This window comes from Nelumbo lutea, chromosome 8 (genome assembly GCF_056320005.1).
Source record: "Nelumbo lutea isolate HS-2025 chromosome 8, American lotus-T2T, whole genome shotgun sequence".
Classification (NCBI taxonomy): domain Eukaryota; kingdom Viridiplantae; phylum Streptophyta; class Magnoliopsida; order Proteales; family Nelumbonaceae; genus Nelumbo; species Nelumbo lutea.
Window position 1 is genome coordinate 4,984,616 of NC_142691.1, and position 21,881 is coordinate 5,006,496.

The following is a 21,881-nucleotide window of genomic DNA, read 5'->3' on the forward strand; positions in this document are numbered from 1 at the left end:
TTTTGAATTTGTCCCACATTGGATAGTTACAATGAGGCACTTTAGAGGCGCACTTTGCTCGCACTTCGCGCGCACCTGCGTGGCTCGCGATGGGCAACTCTGGTTTTGGTGTGTTGATGAGCGTTGATCATCGTTAATGAGATCAACGGTCACGATTCGATCGGATGTGATCAAGAGGCACAATTCAAAGTTAACAGTTACCAACTGTTAACAACTTTTTAAACAGTCACAATGGTTGAAATTATGACTATTCAAGGTGCATTCTCTAAACCAGCACCTACCTTTTCTTTATACCTCTTCACAAATTATTTAAGGAGCATGAATCAGACCCAAAACATACAATTTCGAAATTCACTATCTCTCTCTCTCTCTGTCCGGTTTGCTACAGTCTCACAGAAGGTTTCTTTGGAGACTCTTCAACTTTGCTGGTTGCTGATTCTCGCCCAAGGCTCTGTTGTATCCTGGGAACGAATTTGCCTGTAACCCAACAGCAAACTCAGTAAAACTGAGTGGGGGCAAATAACGTTCTAAAGACAGTGTCTTCAGACGCGCCTTAGAGCTTCTCCTCCTAAGTTACAGTGACCCCATCTAGTCCAACAATTTTAGAACGTTATTCTGCAATGGAGGCGGAAGCAAGCATGACTTCGATCAAGATGATGAACCAAGATCTTGTTCGACTAGACTAGTTCGATGGAGCAAATTTCAGCCTATGGCAAGACAAGATGATCTTCTTTCTGACCACACTGAAACTATACTATCTGTTGGACCCGAATCTGCAATCACTTCCTAAACCCATTGACAAAGACTCTGAGAAACTAAAGAAGGAAAGAGCAAAACGAGAAGAGGACTCACTTCTGTGCCGATGACACATACTGAATACCTTATCAGACCGGCTCTACAACTTCTACAAGGAGTTTACATCTCCAAAAGAAATCTGGAAGGCCCTGTAATTCAAATACAAGGTGCAAGAAGCAGGTACGAATAAGTATCTTATTGCAGAATACTTTGACTTCACCATGAACGACCATAAACCCATATTACAGCAAGTTCATGAACTACAGATGATAGTCAATAAAATTTGATCCCTTAACATCACCCTTCCTGAATCTTTCCAAGTGGGAGCAATCATTGCCAAACTTTCACCCTCTTGGAAGGATTACAGGAAGAAGCTTCTGCACAAGGCTGAAGAACTTACCTTGGAGCAAATTTAGCAACACCTTCGTATTGAAGAAGAGTCTCGGTTTAGAGACAATAAGGATAAGACCCTGACTGAAAGGAAAAATAGAACACTTACAGAAATGATAAACTGCATGTTGTTAAAAGCTAATGCACCTTTAAACCTGTGGGGGGAAGCACTCCTAACAGCCTGCCATTTACATAACAGAATTGTTTCTAGAGTTAATAACAAATGACCATCTGAATTATGGACATGAAGAAAACATAATTTAGCATATCTAAAAGTGTGGGGTGCTTAGCATATTATAGAGTTCCAGATCCTAAAGAACCAAATTAGGACTCAAAGCTAAGAAAAGTATGTTTGTTGGATATGTAGAACATAGCAAGGCCTATAGGCTTCTAGACTTAGAGTCCAACATAATAATTGAAACTAGAGATGTTGAATTCTTTGAAAATAAACTGTGTTCTGAACCTACAGAAAATGAATCCACAGAAAATGACAGAGAAACTCAGATCTCAATACCTATTGATAATAATGAGACTGAAAGAAAAAATAACACAACTATAACACCTACAATAGGACTTAGAAGAAGTCAAGACAGAGAACAGAGAAACACTTAGGTTCAGATTTTATCTCTACTCAGTCAATTGTATTTTTGGTTGAGGCTGATAGAAAGAAGATTTTAAATAAAATACCCATTGTCCTAAACATTGAAAATGATCCAAAAATCTATAGTGAGGCCATGACCTCTAGAGATGCTACATTTTGGAAGGAAGCTATAAATGATGAAATTGATTCAATAATGTCAAATAACACATGGGTACTAGTAGATCTGCCTCTATGATCAAAACCAATAAAATGTAAATGGTTGTTTAGAAGAAAATACAACACTGATGGAACTATGCAAACTTTTAAAGCTAGATTGGTAGCCAAAGGATTTAGTCAAAAGGAAGGGATTGATTACTTTGACACCTATGCACCAGTGGCTAGAACAACTTCTATTAGAACACTTATAGCATTAGCATCCATTTATCACTTATTTGTTCACCAAATGGATGTTAAAACTGATTTCTTAAATGGTGATTTAAATGAAGAGGTTTACATGGAATAACCAGAAGGATTTGTTCTTCCTGGAAACGAGAAGAAAGTCTGTAAACTGGTTAAATCACTATATGGATTAAAACAAGCACTTAAACAGTGGCATGAGAAATTTGATTCTTGCATTCTAGCTTTTGGTTTTAGTGCTGATAGATGCATCTACTCAAAATTCACTGAAAATTATGGAGTAATTGTGTATCTTTATGTGGATGATATGCTTATTGTGGGTACAAATATGGTTGGCATAAATGAAACTAAAAACTACTTATCCTCTGTTTTCAAGATGAAAGATTTAGGAGAAGTAGATACCATCTTGGGAATAAAAGTTAAAAAGCATAGTAGGGGCTATGCACTAAGCCAATCACATTATATTGAGAAAGTACTTAAGAAATTTAAGCATTTAGGGTTTAAAGAATATAGCACGCCATATGATTCTAGTATAAAGTTAGTAGAAAATACTGGTAGAGCAATTGCACAACTTGAGTATGCTAGTGCAATAGGGAGCTTGATGTATGCTATGCTTTGTACCAGACCTGATATTGCATTTGCAGTAAGTAAACTCAGTCGGTTTACAAGTAATCCCGGTGCAGAGCACTGGAAGGCAATTGAGAGAGTTCTTGGGTATCTCAAGAAAACCTTGGAACTTGGATTGTTTTATTGTGATTATCCAGCTGTACTAGAAGGGTACACTAATGCAAGTTGGATTACCAGTAATGGAGATAACAAGTCCACATCTGAATAGATTTTTGTCCTTGGTGGGGGTACGATCTCTTGGGCATCCAAGAAACAAACTTGTATATATCACTCGACCATGGAATCCGAACTCATAGCCTTAGCGGCTGTTGGAAAAGTGACTGAATGGATTGGGAATTTATTATTGGATATAAAATTTTGGCCTAGTCCTATGCCTCCAATTTCCATTTACTGTGATAATGAGGCAACTCTGTCAAGGGCCTACAGTGTTACCTACAATGGTAAGTCCAGACATATAAGTCTGAGACATGAATTTGTTAGGCAACTGATTCAAGATGGAGTCATCACTATAACCTATGTGAGGTCAAGTAAGAACTTGGCTGATCCTCTTACCAAGGGTTTAGCCAGAGAATTGGTAAGAATGACAACCAAAGAGATGGGATTAAAACCTTTTACTTAGTCACCTGTAATGGTAACCCAACCTGAACTGAAAAACCATCAGTATTGGGTTTAATGGGTAACAACAAGTTACAACAATGTGACTGTTAGCACTGACATTGAGAAATTTCCCATCACAACATAAACAGTGTTGTCCGTTATGATGAGAGGTTGAGATAAACTCTTAATGAAGTTCTGAAATGTGTCAAATAACGGAGCACATAGTGGAACTTCACCTATGTGAACATAGAAGTGGTGTCGCTTCTCATGAGGGTTTGGGTTTTCTCTCGGGATTGTTCATGAAACCAGGAAAGAAGCACATGGCCATAATAGTGCTGAGCAAAATTTGAAACTCTTGCAGAGACTGAAGATTTTTTATGTGTATAAGTGTCTCCGATCTGTCTTGAGAGTAGTTGGTTTAAGGTCTTACCACCAATAACTTTGACAAGGCTCTGAGATAACTATACTAACAAGAGGTTTAAGTTGATAAACACCTTTCGTATGCATAACTGTGTCATAGTAGTTTGGATTGAGAGAGAACCATGTAATTGATCAATCAATGTGGGGGATTGTTGGATTTTGATCTCATAAGAGATTAAATCCAATGGGTTTGATTGGTCAATTACATGAGAAGTTGCACTTGCACACTTGGTTGGAAAATCAGTTTTTCTCTTACAAAAAAAAAAAAAAAAAAAACCCAGTTTTGAACTTGTCCCACATTGGATAATTACAATGAGGTGCTTTAGAGGTGCACTTTGCTCGCACTTCGCGCGCACCCGCATGGCTCACGATGGGCGGCTCTGGTTTTGGTGTGTTGATGACCGTTAATCACCATTGATGAGATCAACGGTCACGATTTGATCGGGTGTGATCAAGAGGCACAATTCAAAGTTAACAGTCACCAACTATTAACAACTTTTTAAACAGGCACAATGATTGAAATTGTGACTGTTCAAGGTGACTTCTCTAAACCAGCCCATACGTTTTCCTTATACCTCTTCACAAATTATTTAAGGAGCATGAATCAGACTCCAAAACACACAATTTCGAAATTCACTATCTCTTTCTCTCTCAGTCCAGTCTGCTACAGTCTCATAGAAGGTTTCTTTGGAGACTCTTCAACTTTGATGGTTGCAGGTTCTCGCCCAAGGCTCTGTTGTATCCTGGGAACGAATTTGCTTGTAACCCAACAACAAACTCAGTAAAACTGAATGGGGGCAAATAACGTTTTAAAGACAGTGTCTTCAGACGCGCCTCAGAGCTTCTCCTCCTAAGTTACAGTGACCCCATCTAGTCCAACAGCAGAAACCTTGTTCTAACCTTGCACTCTTATTAGATATCAATATCAATGTCCTACTCTTCAACTGTCATGCATCCATTTTTTACAGTTACTGTCCACCCATTTTGTTGATTTACTGTGTATCTCCCCGCTTGGTAGCTCATTGTCCATGGCCCATTTGCTGAACAGTGATTTTTATATTGTAGACAATATGCAGTTGCTGAACCCACATTTTATGGCATCTTTCAGGATAAAAAAGATATCTATTTGTTTATAAGGTAAGAATGAGAGAGGTTGATGTTATTAGAATGTAGATTGGAACTCTCCTTCCAATAAGTTTCAATTACATTATTTTTCAAAGTTTACAAATGCTACATGCCACACAGGAATGGAGATTAAGGCTCAGTTTAGAAGGAGTACAATACATATGAAATAAGAATTCACATCTATGCCCAATGGAATGTGCCCCTGTGCCCCCAACAGCACATTCCAACCGTGTATTAGGAACATCTCCCAATGACAAGTACAGGAGATTTTCCCAATGCATGCTGATGAGATGTACATGTGTGGTGCACTCCATGGGGCTTAGATGTGAACTCACAAAATAATACAAAATACAAAATTTTTCATTCTACATATTTGTATTTGTACTCTTTCCACTGAGCCTTAGAGTTAATTGCTATACAAATTTACAATTCCAGAAATAATAGTCTGTGTCATTTCTCATTCTTTTATATTCCGTCCCCATTGTTTAAAATATATATGCCTTCAATAAATAAGCGCACTTTTCATACTCCAAGCTCTCAGTCTTGAAATTATTACATTTTCAGTTCCATTATTGAATGCATAAAGACGGGCTTCTTCATCAATGGCCAACTTGGGATAAACCCTTGCAGTAATGCAAGCCCTTCCTTCGCCCCCAAAACTTTCCACAATAGAATGATCAATCTGCAATAGATAAAAAAAAAAAAAAAGCGCACATGATTAGTGTTCAAATAGTTCAATATCATGGGTTAATTTAACCAAAAAACAGAAAAAGAAAGTTAAACAAGAAATTTTACTCTTTTAATTGTAAGACAAAACTACACAGAATATGGACATATGAAAATACCAAGCTTCTTAGTGAAATATTCTCGTGGCGAGGATCCACATCAACAAAAGCTCCATAGGTGGTTTTATCTATCTCTTCTGACAGGGAAGACCTGTTAAAATTTTATGTTCAGGTCATTGGACATAGAATTAAGCTAGTTAATTCACCCAAGAACATAACAGTAGGATATTTAGTTTAGTGAGAAAGAAATAAAGAATCAAATTAACTCTACCTGCTCTGGTCGCTACACATGAGCACCACATATCTGTCTTTATTTTTGAACACCCGAAAGAAGATTGCAGTGTGTTCCTTCAAATCTTCAGAAGCTAGAACCAGCAAACCAAATGGCCCCACTCCACCCTTAACAGAAGCTCCTTTATTGCTGCAGAGTAATTGTGGATCAACCCAACTTGGGTCCATCAACTCTGCATATGCCAATTTTGGTAATTCAAACGAAACCTCTACATCGGCCTTCAAGATCGAAAAGGGTAAATGAATTATGAACTGTACCCAGAAAAGAAAAAAAAAAAAAAAGTTCTAAAGCACGATTTAACAGTATGATATTGACGCAGATGATCAGAAACTGACCTGTGAAGCCGTGACACCCGAAACTTCAAATACTGTTTCACTCCTAAGATTCTCACCCTTGAAATTCACCTCATTTATGCGTAATTTTTCAATCTCCTCGACTGGCCATTGTACCAATTGCCTTCCCGTTTTACCAAGCCAAGCACTTCTCGGAATTGACTGAAAAAAAAAAAAAAAGTTATACTGGTGACTCAATCCACTGACTGGTGTAAAACAACGAATATCTACTTTGAAAATTTTCAAGCTGCAAATTGGTTGCTTGTTCCTTCTTCTATACAACTAGTGCACCATTTATCAGAGTCATTAATTCACTATTGAATTAACTGATGTTCTTTTTTAATTTGCATTCTCACAGTACTCTCAAGAGCAGAAACTGGAGGTAGATGATGTAACATATATAATACTTTGAATTACCTGAAGGCCAGACCAGCCTCTCTTGATGTCCTCTGATTCACTATCGGACTCATTTACCCAAGCCCACAAGATCCGTCTGTTCTTGGCAGGGTCGAAGAAACTCTTTGAAGCGTAGAACTTTCCATAATCATATCTCAAGTCTGAGTCCATGAAGTCGGTATCAGGAATGTACTCATCTGTGTAACTGCTGTAACTCCCCAATGTGTAGTAGTCATGGGAATTGAAGCTCACCTTGAGGACATGCTTGACACTAGGATTATTCACCGAGGTGTCAACTCCATTTGTAGTGTTCAGAGACACTGGATAAAAGTCAGGACACTCCCATATAGAAGTTTTCTCCCGCGAGCGAAATGGATACTGAGATTCGGTCCAGTTGACAAAATCCCTACTTCGGTACAGAATTGCCATTCCTCCATGTTCTCCTTGGGTTCCAACAAGTATCCTCCACTCCCCATCTGGACCCTGCCACGCAGTTGTGGGGTCTCTGAAATTTTCTGGATCAATGCCACCATTGATGGGTGTGATGAGAGGATTCTGAGGCAGCTTTACCCACGATTGGAGGAGTGGGTCAGAAAGATTTACAGGCAGTGCTAAGTTTTGAACCTGATGGTTTTTAGTGTCTCCACCGGTGTACAAAATGACAGGCTTATTTCCGGGGAGGATTGTAGCAGAACCCGACCAGCAGCCATTAATGTCGAAAGTCTCAGTTGGGTAAATGGCATGGTCGAGATGAACCCAGTTGACGAGATCAGTTGATACAGAATGGGCCCATATGATATCTGGCCGCCATACAGCACCGTAGGGATTGTATTGGTAAAACAGATGGTAATATCCCTTATAGTACATTGGTCCTGCAAGAAACACATAAGATCGTGGATCAACATGGGAACCTCTCCCGACACAATCGAACCAGACACAGAAACTCCATTTTGGCAAGCTCAGTTGGTCTTTCATTTCATTTCGTTGAATCAAGGCCTTCCCTTTTATATGGAAATTAATCTTTATAATGGATACATTTAAGAAAGTAAGCCAGTGTTAAATTAATGAATTTAAGTGTAGAACTCATCAATCTTGGCCATTCTATAAATTCCTTAGTGGGGATTTTATTTAACCATTATGGGTGTGAGGTTTAATTTAACCATTAGAATTTATAAGGATGGCTTGTTATGAATCCGAATAATTCAAAAAAAAAAAGAACTTGCATAAATTTAGATTGTGTTTGGTTTTATTGCTGTTTCTACCTGAATGATTCGGACTGATCAATACAAATTGGTGATAAATATGTGTTGTCACTGAGTATCACATATCCATATGAAATTCACTTCAGCTAGAAAAATGCATCAGCGGATTGATCATTGACCTTTTTAATTGAAACATACAACGAAATTATGGAATGTGAGGAGGGTAAAAAATCAGTATAACTCAAAACAGAACACCCATTTTATCATATTTTTGTCCTATTAATGCAAATGGATCCAACAAGGTGTTAACAAATGGGCTAGATTTGACCATAGCAATGATTAAATCCACCGATCGAACAATATAATATTGAGCCTAGTATTCATCATGTACACCATGGTTTTTAAAAACGAACCGGTGACCTAACCGGTCAGGGGTTCAGTTACAGGTTCGAAAGTTCTGACTGTGTGACTCAAATGGCCGGCCTGTTCTGACAAAAAATAAAAAATTTGAAAAACGGTTAAAACCGTTCGAACCGTTCGAATAATGGGAGAGCCTTTGCTTCTATGCTGGTCCCAACATTCAATCCCTTTCCAAAAATTCCCTAGGTCTAGGGGTGGCAATTTTCCCATCCCTGAGAGGTACCTGGGCTCCCCGACCCGATGGGACTGGGGAATGCAATCCCTGCCCGGCCCGACCCTGATTATATATATATATAATATTATATTATTTTATATAATATTATTATATTATAATTACACAAATAACAAAAACTAAAAAAAGTGTAAAAGACAGAATAAAGAACAGTGGGCTGCGCCTGAAACTAAAAACCCTACCCTTCTTCAGTTCTTCTTCTTCCCTTCTTAGTCTATCCTATCGTCTTCAGTGTCAATAGTCGTCGTTAGCGCTCTTTTTCTCTCTCAGGTGAGACAACTCGCAAGCCCGCAATGGTCCTTTCTTTCTCTTTCTCTCAACTCAATGCTCACAAGTTGCAAATCTGACACTTTGCAACTCGTCTCTTTCTCTTTCTCTCAACTCAGTGCTCATAGGTTGCAGATCTGAAACTTTGCAACTCGTCTCTTCTCTTTCTCTCAACTTAATGTTCACAAGTTGCAGATCTGAAACTTTGTAACTCGTGGCCATCACCTAATCAATGTGAATCTCGGTCGCAGATTTGAGATGGAGGAGCTTTCCTTTCTCCGATGGGGAACTCAAAAGCAATTGGCGATGTAGGTCTCCGACGGAGAATTCATCCCTGGTGGGGTCAGGGATGGAGGAGCATTTCTTTCCCCGGAGGAAATCGGGGACGGGGATGGGGAGAGCTAGTAGTCAATTTTACTATGAGACAGAAAAATTGCTTTCCCTTTTGCTGAGATTAGAGAATTTCTTGTGGGTACTATTTCATTTGAAGGTGAATATTTAAGGGTGTAATTAAGAAAAGTTTTTGTTATCAAGGATTTTTTGTTTTGACTTTTAAGGGGGTGTTCTTTTTTCGGATTTTGAGAGGGAGAAAGTTGGTCAATAGGATTTTGGTTCCCATTGATCAAGATTCCTGTATTTTTTTTTCAGATTTATGTGGGGATCGGGGAAAGTTTATTTTCTTGGGTACCATTTATTCGAGTAAGTGATACCCATCTCTTAGGTGGATAAATAACTTTCCCACCTAAGAGGAAAGTTGCCAACACTTGAATGGGACAAAATTGTCCTTTTTAATAATGAGTTCTTATGACTAAAATGATCATTGCCTTGTTTACCTAACAAATAAAAGAATATGGGTAAATGCACTTACCCGAATAAGTGTTTCCAAGGAAAAACTTACCTAGTTGCCCGAGTAAGTAATTTATCGAAAAGCGAACGAGGCCTAAGTGGATGTCTTGTATGGAACTCAGGTGGAAGCCCTTTGTCGTTCCAAATTTGGATTTTCCCCCCACAACTACTGATGAATCTTTACAATGATCCATGTGTTTGATCTATAACACAGCTGGTCAAATGTCTATTGAAAGTAGATGATCCAAATGTCTTAAGCTAGAGACTTTTGACAAGAACAGCCATGGGTCTGTGGCTAGGGTTTGTGTGGAAATGAATCTCTGTTGAAGGAAAACACTAACCGTGTGTGGATAGGAATGGGAAGGATGGTTTTTGGTAGAAAGTTGTGTATGAAAATGGAAATTTGAAAAGAGAGATGTAGAAAAAAGATGGAAGGGTGTTACGAATGTTCCCAATACGTTATTTTTATGGTAGAGAGGTGTGGATTCAGGAAATCAATCCTTTGCTCAAAGAAACCCCTACTTTTCTTGTTTGGGCCTTCAGGCCTTACCAATCAGGTGTAAAGGGCTAAAGGTGGTACATTTAAACCCAGATCATCATCGCAGATTTGAGATGGAGGAGCTTTCCTTTCTCCGATGGGAAACTCAAAAGCAATCGGCGATCCAGGTCTCCGATGGGGAACTCATCCCTGGCGGGGTCAGGGATGGAGGAGCATTTCTTTCCCGGACGGGAATCGGGGACGGGGATGGGTAATGATTTGGAAATCGGGATCGGGGATGGGGAATTTTATCCCCACTCCAAACCCGTCCAATTGCCATTCCTACCTAGGTCCTCTGGTGATTGATATTGCTTTGGAAAAACCTACTCTAAATGGGGAGAACTAGTAGTCAAGTTTACTATGAGGAGACAGAAAAATTCCTTACCCCTTTGCTGAGATTAGAGAATTTCTTGTGGGTACTTTTTCATTTGAAGGTGAATATTTAAGGGTCTAGTTAAAAAAAGTTTTTGTTATCAAGGATTTTTTGTTTTGATTTCTTAATGGGGTGTTCTTTTTTCGGATTTTGAGAGGGGGAAAGTTGGTCAATAGGATTTTGGTTCCCATTGACCAAGAATTCCATAGTCATTGCCTTATTTACATGACAAATAAAAAAATATGGGTAAATGCACTTACTTGAGTAAGTGTTTTTCAAGAAAAACTTACCTAAGTAACTGCATTTACTCGGGTAAGTAATTTACCAAAAAGCGAATGAGGCCTAGGTGGATGTTTTGTATGGAACTCAGGTGGGAGCCCTTTGTCATTCCAAATCTGGATTTTCCTCCCACAACTACTGATGAATCTTTACAATGATCCATATGTTTGATCTATAACACAGGTGGTCAAATGTCTGTTAAAAGTAGATGATCCAAATGTCTTAAGCTAGAAACTTTTGACAAGAACAACCGTGGGTGTGTGGCTAGGGTTTGTGTGGAAATGGATCTCTGTTGAAGGAAAACCCTAACCGTGTGTGGATAGGAATGGGAAGGATGGTTTTTGGTAGAAAGTTGTGTATGAAAATCTTGGCCTCCCTTATGCCTTGGGAAATTTGAAAAAAGAGAGATGTAGAAAAAAGATGGAAGGGTGTTTCGAATGTTCCCAATTTGTTATTTTTATGGTAGAGAAGTGTGGATTCAGGAAATCAATCATTTGCTCAAAGAAACCCCTACTTTTCTTGTTTGGGCCTTCAGGCGTTACCAATCAGGTGTAAAGGGCTAAAGGCGGTACGTTTAAACCCAGTTCATCATGGCTTTTGTAAATAGAGATTAATAAGAATCCCCAACCGGAGTCAAGATTGGGGATAGAGGATAATGTTGAAAACTATAAATATGATCCCTGTCCCAAATGCTGATGGATCAGTTCGAGGAAATCCTAAGACTAGCGGGGGAGTTGGGGATTGTCCTTGACGGAAGAAATAATTTCACTTTGGCTTTCCACAGAAGCTTATGCACTTCTTGATGGTATCGAATTGGCAAGGGCAATGGGTATCATGAAACTCATGGTGGAGAGTAACTTGAAGGTTTTGCATGACATAGTACAAAATACTAGCAAATCCCGCTTGGAACCTATGATATTAGAAGGCCATTTTGATAATTACTATGAACTAATAATGGATATCATCGTTGTTCATATTTATAGAGAGGTGAATCAAGGACTGGCTGTCCAAGACGAGAAGTAATCATTTCACTAACAGGATTTATATTTCTTTTCATGAGCTCCGGATTGAAACTCAAGTAGTTCTGCTGAATAATGATGGTTCTGGTATTCCTTTTTTGGGTTATTTAAGGATTTTTTTTTTTTTGTATTTATGAATGATTTCTTTGTATATCATTCTACTGTATTAAAAAATTTTAGGGGTTTTTGCTGTTCAGTCCATTCCTAGAATTTTTAACTCTACCATATAGGTGGGATAGGTGCCAACTCGAAATTGATGCCAATTCATGAACAGATGTGAATGTTATAGGTGGAACTGTTTATAATATTGAATAATTGTTGATATGTATCTTAAATCAGAATTCTGAAGTGAAGTACAGTCTAAAAATACCATAACGGTAGCCACCTGAAGTTTGGGGGTTAAAGAAAGCCTAGTATTATTCATCATGCCCGATATAGATTTAATGCATGTCAAACCGAGTCTTGGGCCTTTGTTTTGTTTCGGCAAAACAGATTCATATCAAAATGGATTATTCTGGAACAGAACATGCGGTATAATCAAAAGTAACAAGACAATCAAAAGAGGAAACGTGGCGATTGTTTGGGAGACTAACCGTTAGGATCTGTGCATCCAAGATGGCCGTTTTCCATTCATTAACATGTCAAAAAACATGAAAAATAAAATAATCAAAGAATTCAGAGGAAAAAAAAGCACTAAAGAAAAAAATTTGAATGAAAGAAAAGAGCTACAGCTACCATTCATCCAGTTTCTTGGAGGTTGGAAGTGATATAAGGTTCTGTACGGCTGCTTTATTGAAGTAATCTGAAGAGGGTAGAGGTCACCGTAAGTGCGGCGGGAGTCTTCAACTTCAGTTACATCGCCAACCAGAATAAACCACAACCACAAAAACCAGAGAGCAGAAGTTGCCATGACTTTCTCAGTTTTTCTCCCCAAAGAAGAAGAGAGAACTCAAGCTACTCTTTCTAATTAATCTATGAAGAATGGATTCCAGCAAGCTGCTTTTTTTTTTTTTTAAATTAACTCAGCCAGCTGGTTAGAATACATATATACAAAGTACAAAATTAAATAAATAATAAATAATTTATGCCACATAAATTAATGTCTATGCTGTTCTTTTTATTATTTATTTAATTTTTTTGAAAAGCCTTGATGTCTGTGTTGTTGATTAAAAAACATGCAATTTGCAGATATAAATGTTCAGTTTATTTAGCATATGAATAGCGCCAACAGGAATCGCCGGAGTGCATCACCCTCTCGTATTATAAATTTATAATGATAAACCATGTGTAGCACAAGTAATAAAAAGAAGATAAACAATGTGAGTAGTGATTATATCTGAATTGGGATCTACTCTTCACACAGGGTGTCTCACAACGAACTCACATATGCATTCCACCCAGCATTGGAAACATTTCCAGTAAATAATAACATTCAAGTACAGGGAAACGTTTCCAATATAGGATGGGATGTACCTGTGAGGTGACACGTGTGAGGAACAGATCTAGTCTCATTATCTCCTAGGTTTCCACTCTCAGTTTTGACCCCAAAAAACAATAAGAATCTATTTAATTAATATATTATTTCCTTATTCAGCAAAAGAGCAGAGAGCACCATGCATAAGATAGAGATCAGCTTCTATCAGTGCAACCCTATGCCTTCTAACAGCCTTTTTCAACATAAGATAGAGATCAGCTTCCATCAGTGCAAATTTATGCCTTCTAACAGCCTTTTTCAATTTTTTATTGAGAATATCTTCCTATGAAATAAAGTATAAAGTATGGAGATATTTTCGATGCAAGACAGTAAAGACTGCTCAAATAGGCTTTGCCCTCACTGAAGCCAAACTCCATAAGATAAGGGACTTGGATCTCTAACAATTAATAAAATTGGATCGATTATTTACATAATAAGTCAAAAAATATATATACATCAGGGTTTAAGAATCCTTAGTGTTATATATATATATATTTGTATGAATTTTGGTAATAGTACCAAATAAGAAAGCCCTGAAACAATTTCTTAGGAATAACAAAATATACACAACTGATGGATAAAAGAGAAGATAAATAACTTGTGCAATTATGGCATACTTTTCAGCTAACCCTTTTAGTTCCTCGGTCATCTCGTATGATTTACAATTTTGGTCTGTTTTGTTTTTACGGTACTTGGGTAATGTGTTTATTTGGGCAAATGATCCCACCTTGGAAAATTGCGATGTCACTATTCGCGTTTTCGGTGGATGCATAAACAACTTACCCACACCAGAAGAGTATTGATTACTTAAAGAGCCGATACATCTAAAACTATTGAGATAAGCCCAATAAACCAAAAAATTAATTGATCAATTTTCTCTCTTATATGGTTAAAGTTAAACTATTGAGATAAGCCCAATAAAAACATGGGCATAGGGAAAAAAACCGAGAAATTGATCAATTTTCTCAATTCATCAAATTATCCACGCGAGATACTAATAAACGAATGAGGCCTTTATAAAACAGCAAGGTAGGTGGATTTGTCAGTCTAATACTCGTGGTCGTGGTCTCGTGGATTATTAATTTAATTTATCTTAATTTCCTTAAAATAGAATAAGCTGCAAACCTTGGTTGGAGCAGATTGTTGTAATTTAAGTATTTTGGCAGAGGAGACAAAACTCCTAACACGACCTAGAAATCGTGTGGCCAAGTAAAACCCAATCTAAATCAGCCACCTATTCACTCTACACTGCAGATTATATTTGTTTAAAACTCATTTATTTATTGCCAGATGAAATATGAAGTAATTAATTTACATCCCTTCTCTCAATTACTTATTTATTTATCATGAATTGAAGCATTATAAGCATAAAGGGCGTTGGCTGAAATTTTTTCTCTCATTTGTACCATTCATTATGCGCCTATGTTTTAAAAATCGACACTCAATCAGTTTGATCGTCTGGTTTAAAAAAATGGTTTGTTTTAAATTAAAAAAAAAATAAAATAATTAAAATAAAAATGACCAAAAACTGTTGTTTGGATTAAATGGATTGATGGTTCAATCACCTAGGTCAGTAGGTCATTCATCCAAGTCAACAGTTTTTGGCCAAAAAACGGATTAGGAATAAAACAGAACCAATTGCCTAAATGGTCTGAATATCAGAATCAACGATAGTTTAAAAACATTGTGCTGCACATGTTTATGTTCACTGCATTTTAAATGCTAAATTAAAGCAACTAACAGTTCATGCAGACAATTTCTTTCTAGATACAAGACAATCAATGGCAGTTCAGCAACTCCCTTTTGGATTAGGAATTGTATATAATGATCATGTGGAGTGTCTCTCTTTGTTCGTGCTGTTCCCCTCAAGAAATTGTCCATCTCTTTCCTATTATCCTTGTTTTCACTCTTTTTCTTAGGCTTATTTGGGAATGAGTACAAATACAAATAAAATACAAGGTTTTGCACCCTATGTATTTGCTTTGGGCGTTGCTTCAAATATCATAAATTTTCTGTTCGTTGGTGGGTTCTTTGGAACCATCTTAATTGGTGTATCATAAACATGTTTGCTTATTTCTGGATGTTTCTTTGTTGTGTTAGGAAGAGTTTTGTAACAGAAGACTATTTTAGGGTTTTCCCGCTTTTACATTTTCAATATTGCCATGAAATGGGTGTCATGGTGTATCTGTTTTTTCCTATACACTTAATTTGAGGGTTTTGCGTAGTTGATCTAAACTCATTTGGTAGGGGGACACACTTGTTGACTTCATCTCTGTTGGAGCCATTTAGCCGACCTTTTTGACATTTCTTAAATTACATCAATTGCAAAGGTTTCTCAAGTCGTTTTTCTCCCGATGCTCGTGGTTACCTGTTTTATCTTAGCATGCTTAACATGCTTTTTTTTGTTATATTTTTTATTGCTGTTAATTTTTTTTACTTTATAGCATGAGCATTTAAGAATGAACTTTTAGGTGTCAAAAAAATAACTATACTCATCATGTCATATACATAGGAGTGCAAATGTAGCTGCTGTTCAAGCTGCAAATATTGCCATCTGGTGCACTCGGACTCCGACTACTATTTGGTCTATTATTCCTTTGTTTCTAGAACAAACTGTCCAGGATGACCTGTATTGTGTTATTATGTTTGGTTTGAAAAAAAATGTAGGAAAAGATAGAAAAACTTTTACAAACCTTGTACTGATTTTCCTGTCCTTCCCTTTTTCCTTACCTTTTCCTTCACACCAAACATAGCCTTGATGAATGGTTTCACCTTTTTGACTAAAAAGAAAAAGCATTAAGTAGAAGCATAACGCCCAATTAACAAAAGATAAATAAAGACTAGGTACATGGGAGAGGATCTCCGTGAGATGGGAACTGATGAACAATAATGTGAACTCTCTTCCCTTATTGTTGGAATCCTTTTGATAGGCTTCCTTTTTGTTCTAACATGGTAAGATATTATGATGTGGATGGAACACCTCGGTGTTGATTATTGATTATTGTAGACCTAACGCTTCACGCAACTCTTCCTAAGTCCTACCTTTATTTAGACCAAATAATAAGAATACAGTTTCTATCATGCTTCTTATAATAATCCCCTCTGATTTCACTTTTGCTAGCTAAGCTTCATTGATGTGAGCCCTCTTCATACTCCAAGCACTCAAGCTTGCTATTTTCACACTCTCAGCTCCATTATTAAATGCAAAGAGGTGGGCTCCGTTTCCAATAGCCAGTTTTGGATACACCCTAGCAGTGATGCAAGCCTTTCCTTGGCCACCAAAACTCTCCACAATTGAGTGATCTATCTGCAAAGGATGAAACCCCACATACATTAGTAAAACCTAAAATTAAGCAAAAGAAGGAAATCTGTTCTTAGCAAGCAAGCTTATGTTGACCCTAAGCACATGGAAAGCAGTCTAAGAAGAAAAAAAGAAGTAGCTTTTTAGAAAGAATCATTACATGGCGACCCATGACTTGGTCTTGCTTATTTACTATGTGGAAAGTAAAAACCTACTTTTGTGAATTATTTCTGTGTTGATTAATTGGTTCGCTTAATTTGATCACTGGGAGCACTCTTAAGTTCTCATCTACTTTCTCATTTCCTTTAATGCAAAGTTGTTGACCTACTAATACTAGGAGCTCAATAGAAAAATGTGGCAACTGATCATAAGCAAGAGTTCAATACGTGACAGTAGTCCTCCTCAATTCAATTGCGTATACTGGCCAAATGGTATATGGCTCTCAAAATTCAAAATACACCCATCACTCCATCGCCATCTAATAAATAAACCACAGGAAAGTTCCTTAACAAATATTGTGAAATTTCTTAACAATTTCCTCTCAACTTTAAACGTTTGTTCAAAATCTGATGTTCATTAATCGAATATCGTTTGATTTTTTATTTTATTTTAGGCTAAATTGTAAATTATTACCTTGTAATTTGGATTTAGTCTCATTTTAATATCCAAATTTTAAAATATGTCAATCTAGTTCTTGAATTCTAATTTACTCTAAAATTATCAATGCTATTAAGTGGTATATGAAAAGACATAAATACTCGTTTAAGTGTCATCTAAATTTTCTTTATCAATCATTTAAATGCTTATAGATTGTTTCATCATTGTTTTGGTTCGATCTGAAAGAAGATGATGAACATAAGCTTATTTTGAAGAATAATTTTAATATTTTCAAAAGTTTTAAGTGAGACTAAATTGGAACCTTTTTAAAAGTGAGACTAAACCCAAAATACATTGCAATTTACCCTTTATTTTGTTTTATTTGACAGATAAAAGGCGCACGGCTCCACAAAAGTCAGAACTACCTATTCATTTTTCCTCATTGGAATAAATGGTCGGATCCATCTCTTACGTATGTATTAGAAAAAACAAAAAAGAACTGTTAATTTACTCCACTGGACTTACCAAAGTCCTCAATGACAACTTCTCGTGAAGAGGATCCACGTCCACGAAAGCTCCATAGCTTGTTTTATCAATGTCTTTACCCAAGGAAGACCTAATTTAATTCAACATTTAGTTAGTCAAACGAAAAACAAAAAAAAAAATTGACCCAGACAAACCCAACTTCAAGACTCTGAGCTAACGAATGAGAACTGACCTGCTTTGGTCACTGCACATGAGCACCACATATCTCTTGCCATCATCTTTGAATACCCTGAAGAAGATGGCTGTCTGTTCTTTCATGTCCTTCGATGCCAGAACCAGTAATCCAAATGGCCCTATCCCACCTTTAACTGAAGCACCTTTTTTGCTGCAGAGCAGTTGTGGGTTAACCCAACTCGGGTTCATCACCTCTGCCTTCTCTAGCTTTGAAAGGTCAAATGAAACCTCAATATCCGCCTGTTTGGAACGGCAAATTAATTAATTGCAGACATATATACATCGGCTTTGACGAAGAGTTCAGAGAGAAACTTACCTGGGAGGCTGTTATTCCTGAAACTTCGAGTACTGACCCTCCCTTAATCTCTTCGTTGGCCAAATTAACTTGGTCTCCTCGTAGTTGTTCAATTTCAACGATTGGCCATTGCACCAGTTGTTTCCCACTTGAATCGAGCCAGAGATGCCTTGGGATTGCCTGCAAAATGGATCTCATAAGATTTTATCGATCTTCTCCTTCCTTCTGATTAAATTGCCCAACTTCATCCCAAGGCCATCGACATTGGAAATTGAAACTCTTGACCCAGGTGAATAACTGAGCCACTTTCTGAATCGGAAAGGATTACTGGAAAGCAAACTATGAGAAATAAACTGGGAAGCATTAATTCAGACATTAGATGCAAATCATGCAATCTATGAGATGAAGAAACAGAGATGTTCAGAAGCACTAATCAGATTGGTTTTGTTTTGATTACTTACCTGAAGTCCAGACCATCCCTTCTCTACATCATCGGCTACACTAGAGGATTCATTTATCCAACCCCACAATATCCTCCTCTTCTTCGAGTCATCAAAAAATGTTTTCGAAGCGTAAAATTTTCCATAGTCGTATCTCAGTCCTGAACCATTGTCTACAGAGCCAGGATCGGGACTGTACTGATCCTTGGCAGGATCATAAGTACCAATTGTGTAATACTCGTGTTTGGTATCATCCAAGCTCACCTTAAGCACATGCTTAACACCCGGATTAATGACTGAAGTATCGAGACCCATTTTGCCGTTGGGAGAGACTGGGAAGAAATCTGGGCATTCCCACATTCCGGTGTTGTCCGACGAATGGAGTGGGTGTTGAGATTTGGTCCAGTGAATAAAATCCTTGCTCCTATACAGAATTGCCATTCCTCGGCGTCTTCTCTTGCTACCAATGATCACCCTCCACCTCCCATCAGCTCCCCGCCAACCAGTGGTTGGGTCCCTGAATGAGCTTGCGTTGATGCCATTAATGGGAGCCATCAGAGGATTTTGTGCTAGTTTTATCCATTCTCTGAGGAAGGGATCAGAGAGGTTCTTGGGAAATGCTAAGTTTTGAACCTGGCGGTTTTGTGGGTCTATGCCGGTGTAAAGAATGGCGGGCTTGCCGCCGGGGAGGAATGTAGCGGAACCAGACCAGCAACCCTTAATGTCGAATGGTTCAGACGGGTAAATAGCAGGATCATGGCGAACCCAGTTGACTAGATCAGTGGAGGTTGAGTGTGCCCATACAATGTTACCCCAAACCGCACCAAATGGATTATACTGGTAGAAGAGATGATAAATTCCCTTATAAATCATCGGTCCTGCAAATGGAATTACAGAAAGAAAATCATAGTGTCTTAGTACTTCTGCGATTCTGTGGCTCAGTTTAAATCTAACTGAACCTGTGAAACATGAAAAGCAAAACAATTTAGCATATTGTGCAGTAAACAGAATTTAATTGAGTAAAACTAACCATTAGGATCTGCATCGTCAACAACAAGCACCCATTTGACCATTCCATCACGGCATGTCCGAACAGACATAGTAACAAAGAAAACGAACATCAGACCGTTGAAGGAGAGGTCATGAACAAAACAAACAATAACAGAGCAGTAGAAGAAAATATGAAGTTAGTGAGGAGGAGGAAGAGGAGGGGGTTACCATTCATCCAGTTCTTGGGAGGTTGGAAATGATAAGCAGTTCTATAAGGCTGGTGATCAACCGCTGAAGTAGATTGAACAGATTGAAGATGCATGTAGATCGGGTGAGATGCTTCAGCTCCTCTATGGAGGAGGAGAAGAACAGAGCACAACCCAATATACCAAATGCGAGAGAAGGCCATGGTCATGGCTTCCCTCAAGGAACTGGTGTCAAAGAAGCAAGATGGGTGTAGATGACGGGAACTAGGAAGCTCTGAACCCCAAACAAGGAAGAGTATTAAATAAATAAAAGAAGCTTAGATGTGAAAGAGAAATAAAATAATCATTTCTTGAATGAGGTAAATAGTCAAGCTTTGAAATTTTGTTTGATAAAATATATAGAGCAATTCTCTAATGCACAGACGTGTTTTTGATGAAGGTGAGACGAAAGCAATTGAAGAAGAATTTAAATCTTGAACCAAAGAACCCAGAGAACATAGATGTTGCACTGCAAAACCACAATAGAATGCGATCCATTAAAAGCCTACAGTGCCACATGATAAGGTGATGAACCGGGTCAAGTCAACTCTGCTTTATTCAAAGTATTCAATCTGTGGATTACACCCTTAGACCTGAAACCGAAAGTGATGTAAACTAGTAGAAAACCCACAACTCCCCAGGGATAGGGAGTCGTGGGTTACATTTTTTTTTTTTTTTTGATAAAAAACTTGTGTTCAGTCGGGATTTTCTACTCACTTTTAAGCGAGTAAAAAATCTGGGCTCCCTGTTAATTGGGTCTTTCTTATTTCTTACTGGTTTACAAGTCAGAAAAATGCCCGATGTGGCTGGAAGCTATGCTGTTAGTGTGTTAATGACTATTTTTATTGGCAGCAGATCTGAGCTCTTAAACCCACGGGAAGTACGTATAAGTGATAACCCATAAGAAAACTAACAACTCCTTATGCCTGTAGCCCAATGAGCCCAAAACAAAAAGGTAAAATACAGATACCTGGGCTTATGGGGGTAGTGAAACTCTCATCTATGAGCTTTTATTTCCAACAGAGAGGCAAGGAGCTATATTTTCAGATACCAATATCATGTTCCCTCTGTTAGCATTCTGCCGCTTTTGAATTTTTATGACACCATTTTGCCTATTCGTTTGTTGCATCTCTCAATATCCATAAAAATTATATTTCATTTTATATTCTAAATGTGTCATTACATACATTAATTGTACATAACAAAACCCTAACCCTAACCTTACACAGTTACACCTAACAAACATTTTAACTATAAGGTTTCGTTCATTTTTCAGTAAGTAATTTGTCCGGGTAAATGCACTTATCCAGGTAAGTATTTCTTGGGAAAGACTTATTTAGATAAGTGTATTTATTAATGTTCTTTTATTTTCCATGTAAATAAGGCAATACCCATTTTAGTTATAAAAATCCATTATCACAAAGGGCATTTTTGTTCTATTTAAGTTTTGACAACTTTCCCCTAAGGTGGACAAGTTATTTACCCACCTAGGAGATAAGTAAGTGATACCCAGAAAAATAGACTTTCATTGGTCCCCATATAAATCTTAAAAAAAAAGAACATGGGATTCTTGATCATCACCCTCTCAAAATCCAGAAAAAGAACGCCCCCTAAATCATGAAATTGAATATAAAGCATACTTACATGATCCATGGAAAAGAATAATGAAAATGAATTTTGTGAAAGATAAAATTTACTGCAAAGCTTGCCCTCACATTGGCTTGTATTGCCTTGGACATGGGGTCTCTTACTTATTAGGGTCAGTTTGGGAATTAGGGCTGTCAATGGTACCCGGAATTTTGAGGCCCAATCCAACATCTGATCCATTTATCTCAGATTTGGATGTTTCAATCTACATCCTATTAATAATTAGATCGGATTCAATTT

The 21,881-nt window shown here is 37.6% G+C and overlaps 2 protein-coding genes across 2 annotated transcripts; both read right to left on the bottom strand.

The window, feature by feature from the left end:
• Positions 1–5,373: 5,373 nt before the first annotated feature.
• Positions 5,374–12,918, bottom strand: LOC148842313 (beta-fructofuranosidase, insoluble isoenzyme CWINV3-like). Its single transcript, XM_088958649.1, has 7 exons — positions 12,668–12,918; positions 12,526–12,534; positions 6,778–7,628; positions 6,364–6,522; positions 6,008–6,246; positions 5,797–5,887; positions 5,374–5,633 (listed from the first exon to the last, which is right to left on the bottom strand). Exons 1-7 carry the CDS (start codon positions 12,840–12,842, stop codon positions 5,454–5,456), a joined length of 1,704 nt encoding a protein of 567 aa, XP_088814775.1. The 5' UTR covers positions 12,843–12,918; the 3' UTR covers positions 5,374–5,453.
• A 3,284-nt stretch (positions 12,919–16,202) lies between these two features.
• Positions 16,203–20,467, bottom strand: LOC148842314 (beta-fructofuranosidase, insoluble isoenzyme CWINV1-like). Its single transcript, XM_088956972.1, has 6 exons — positions 19,790–20,467; positions 18,781–19,637; positions 18,341–18,499; positions 18,023–18,264; positions 17,830–17,920; positions 16,203–16,713 (listed from the first exon to the last, which is right to left on the bottom strand). The coding sequence occupies exons 1-6, from the start codon at positions 19,878–19,880 to the stop codon at positions 16,528–16,530; spliced, it is 1,626 nt and encodes a 541-aa protein (XP_088813098.1). The 5' UTR covers positions 19,881–20,467; the 3' UTR covers positions 16,203–16,527.
• Positions 20,468–21,881: the final 1,414 nt, after the last annotated feature.

What these genes read in the sequence shown, in the direction of transcription:
- LOC148842313 (XM_088958649.1), bottom strand. Translation starts at nt 12,842, where the DNA reads ATGGCAACTTCTGCTCTCTGGTTTTTGTGGTTGTGGTTTATTCTGGTT. An exon ending in GAGGCTGGTCTGGCCTTCAG is followed by an intron (nt 6,523 to 6,777) that starts GTAATTCAAAGT and finishes TTTTTTTTTCAG; the next exon opens with TCAATTCCGAGAAGTGCTTG. An exon ending in ATGTGTAGCGACCAGAGCAG is followed by an intron (nt 5,888 to 6,007) that starts GTAGAGTTAATT and finishes AAATTTTAACAG; the next exon opens with GTCTTCCCTGTCAGAAGAGA.
- LOC148842314 (XM_088956972.1), bottom strand. Translation starts at nt 19,880, where the DNA reads ATGTTCGTTTTCTTTGTTACTATGTCTGTTCGGACATGCCGTGATGGA. An exon ending in TGACGATGCAGATCCTAATG is followed by an intron (nt 19,638 to 19,789) that starts GTTAGTTTTACT and finishes TTCCATTTGCAG; the next exon opens with GACCGATGATTTATAAGGGA. An exon ending in CAGGAATAACAGCCTCCCAG is followed by an intron (nt 18,265 to 18,340) that starts GTAAGTTTCTCT and finishes CGTTCCAAACAG; the next exon opens with GCGGATATTGAGGTTTCATT.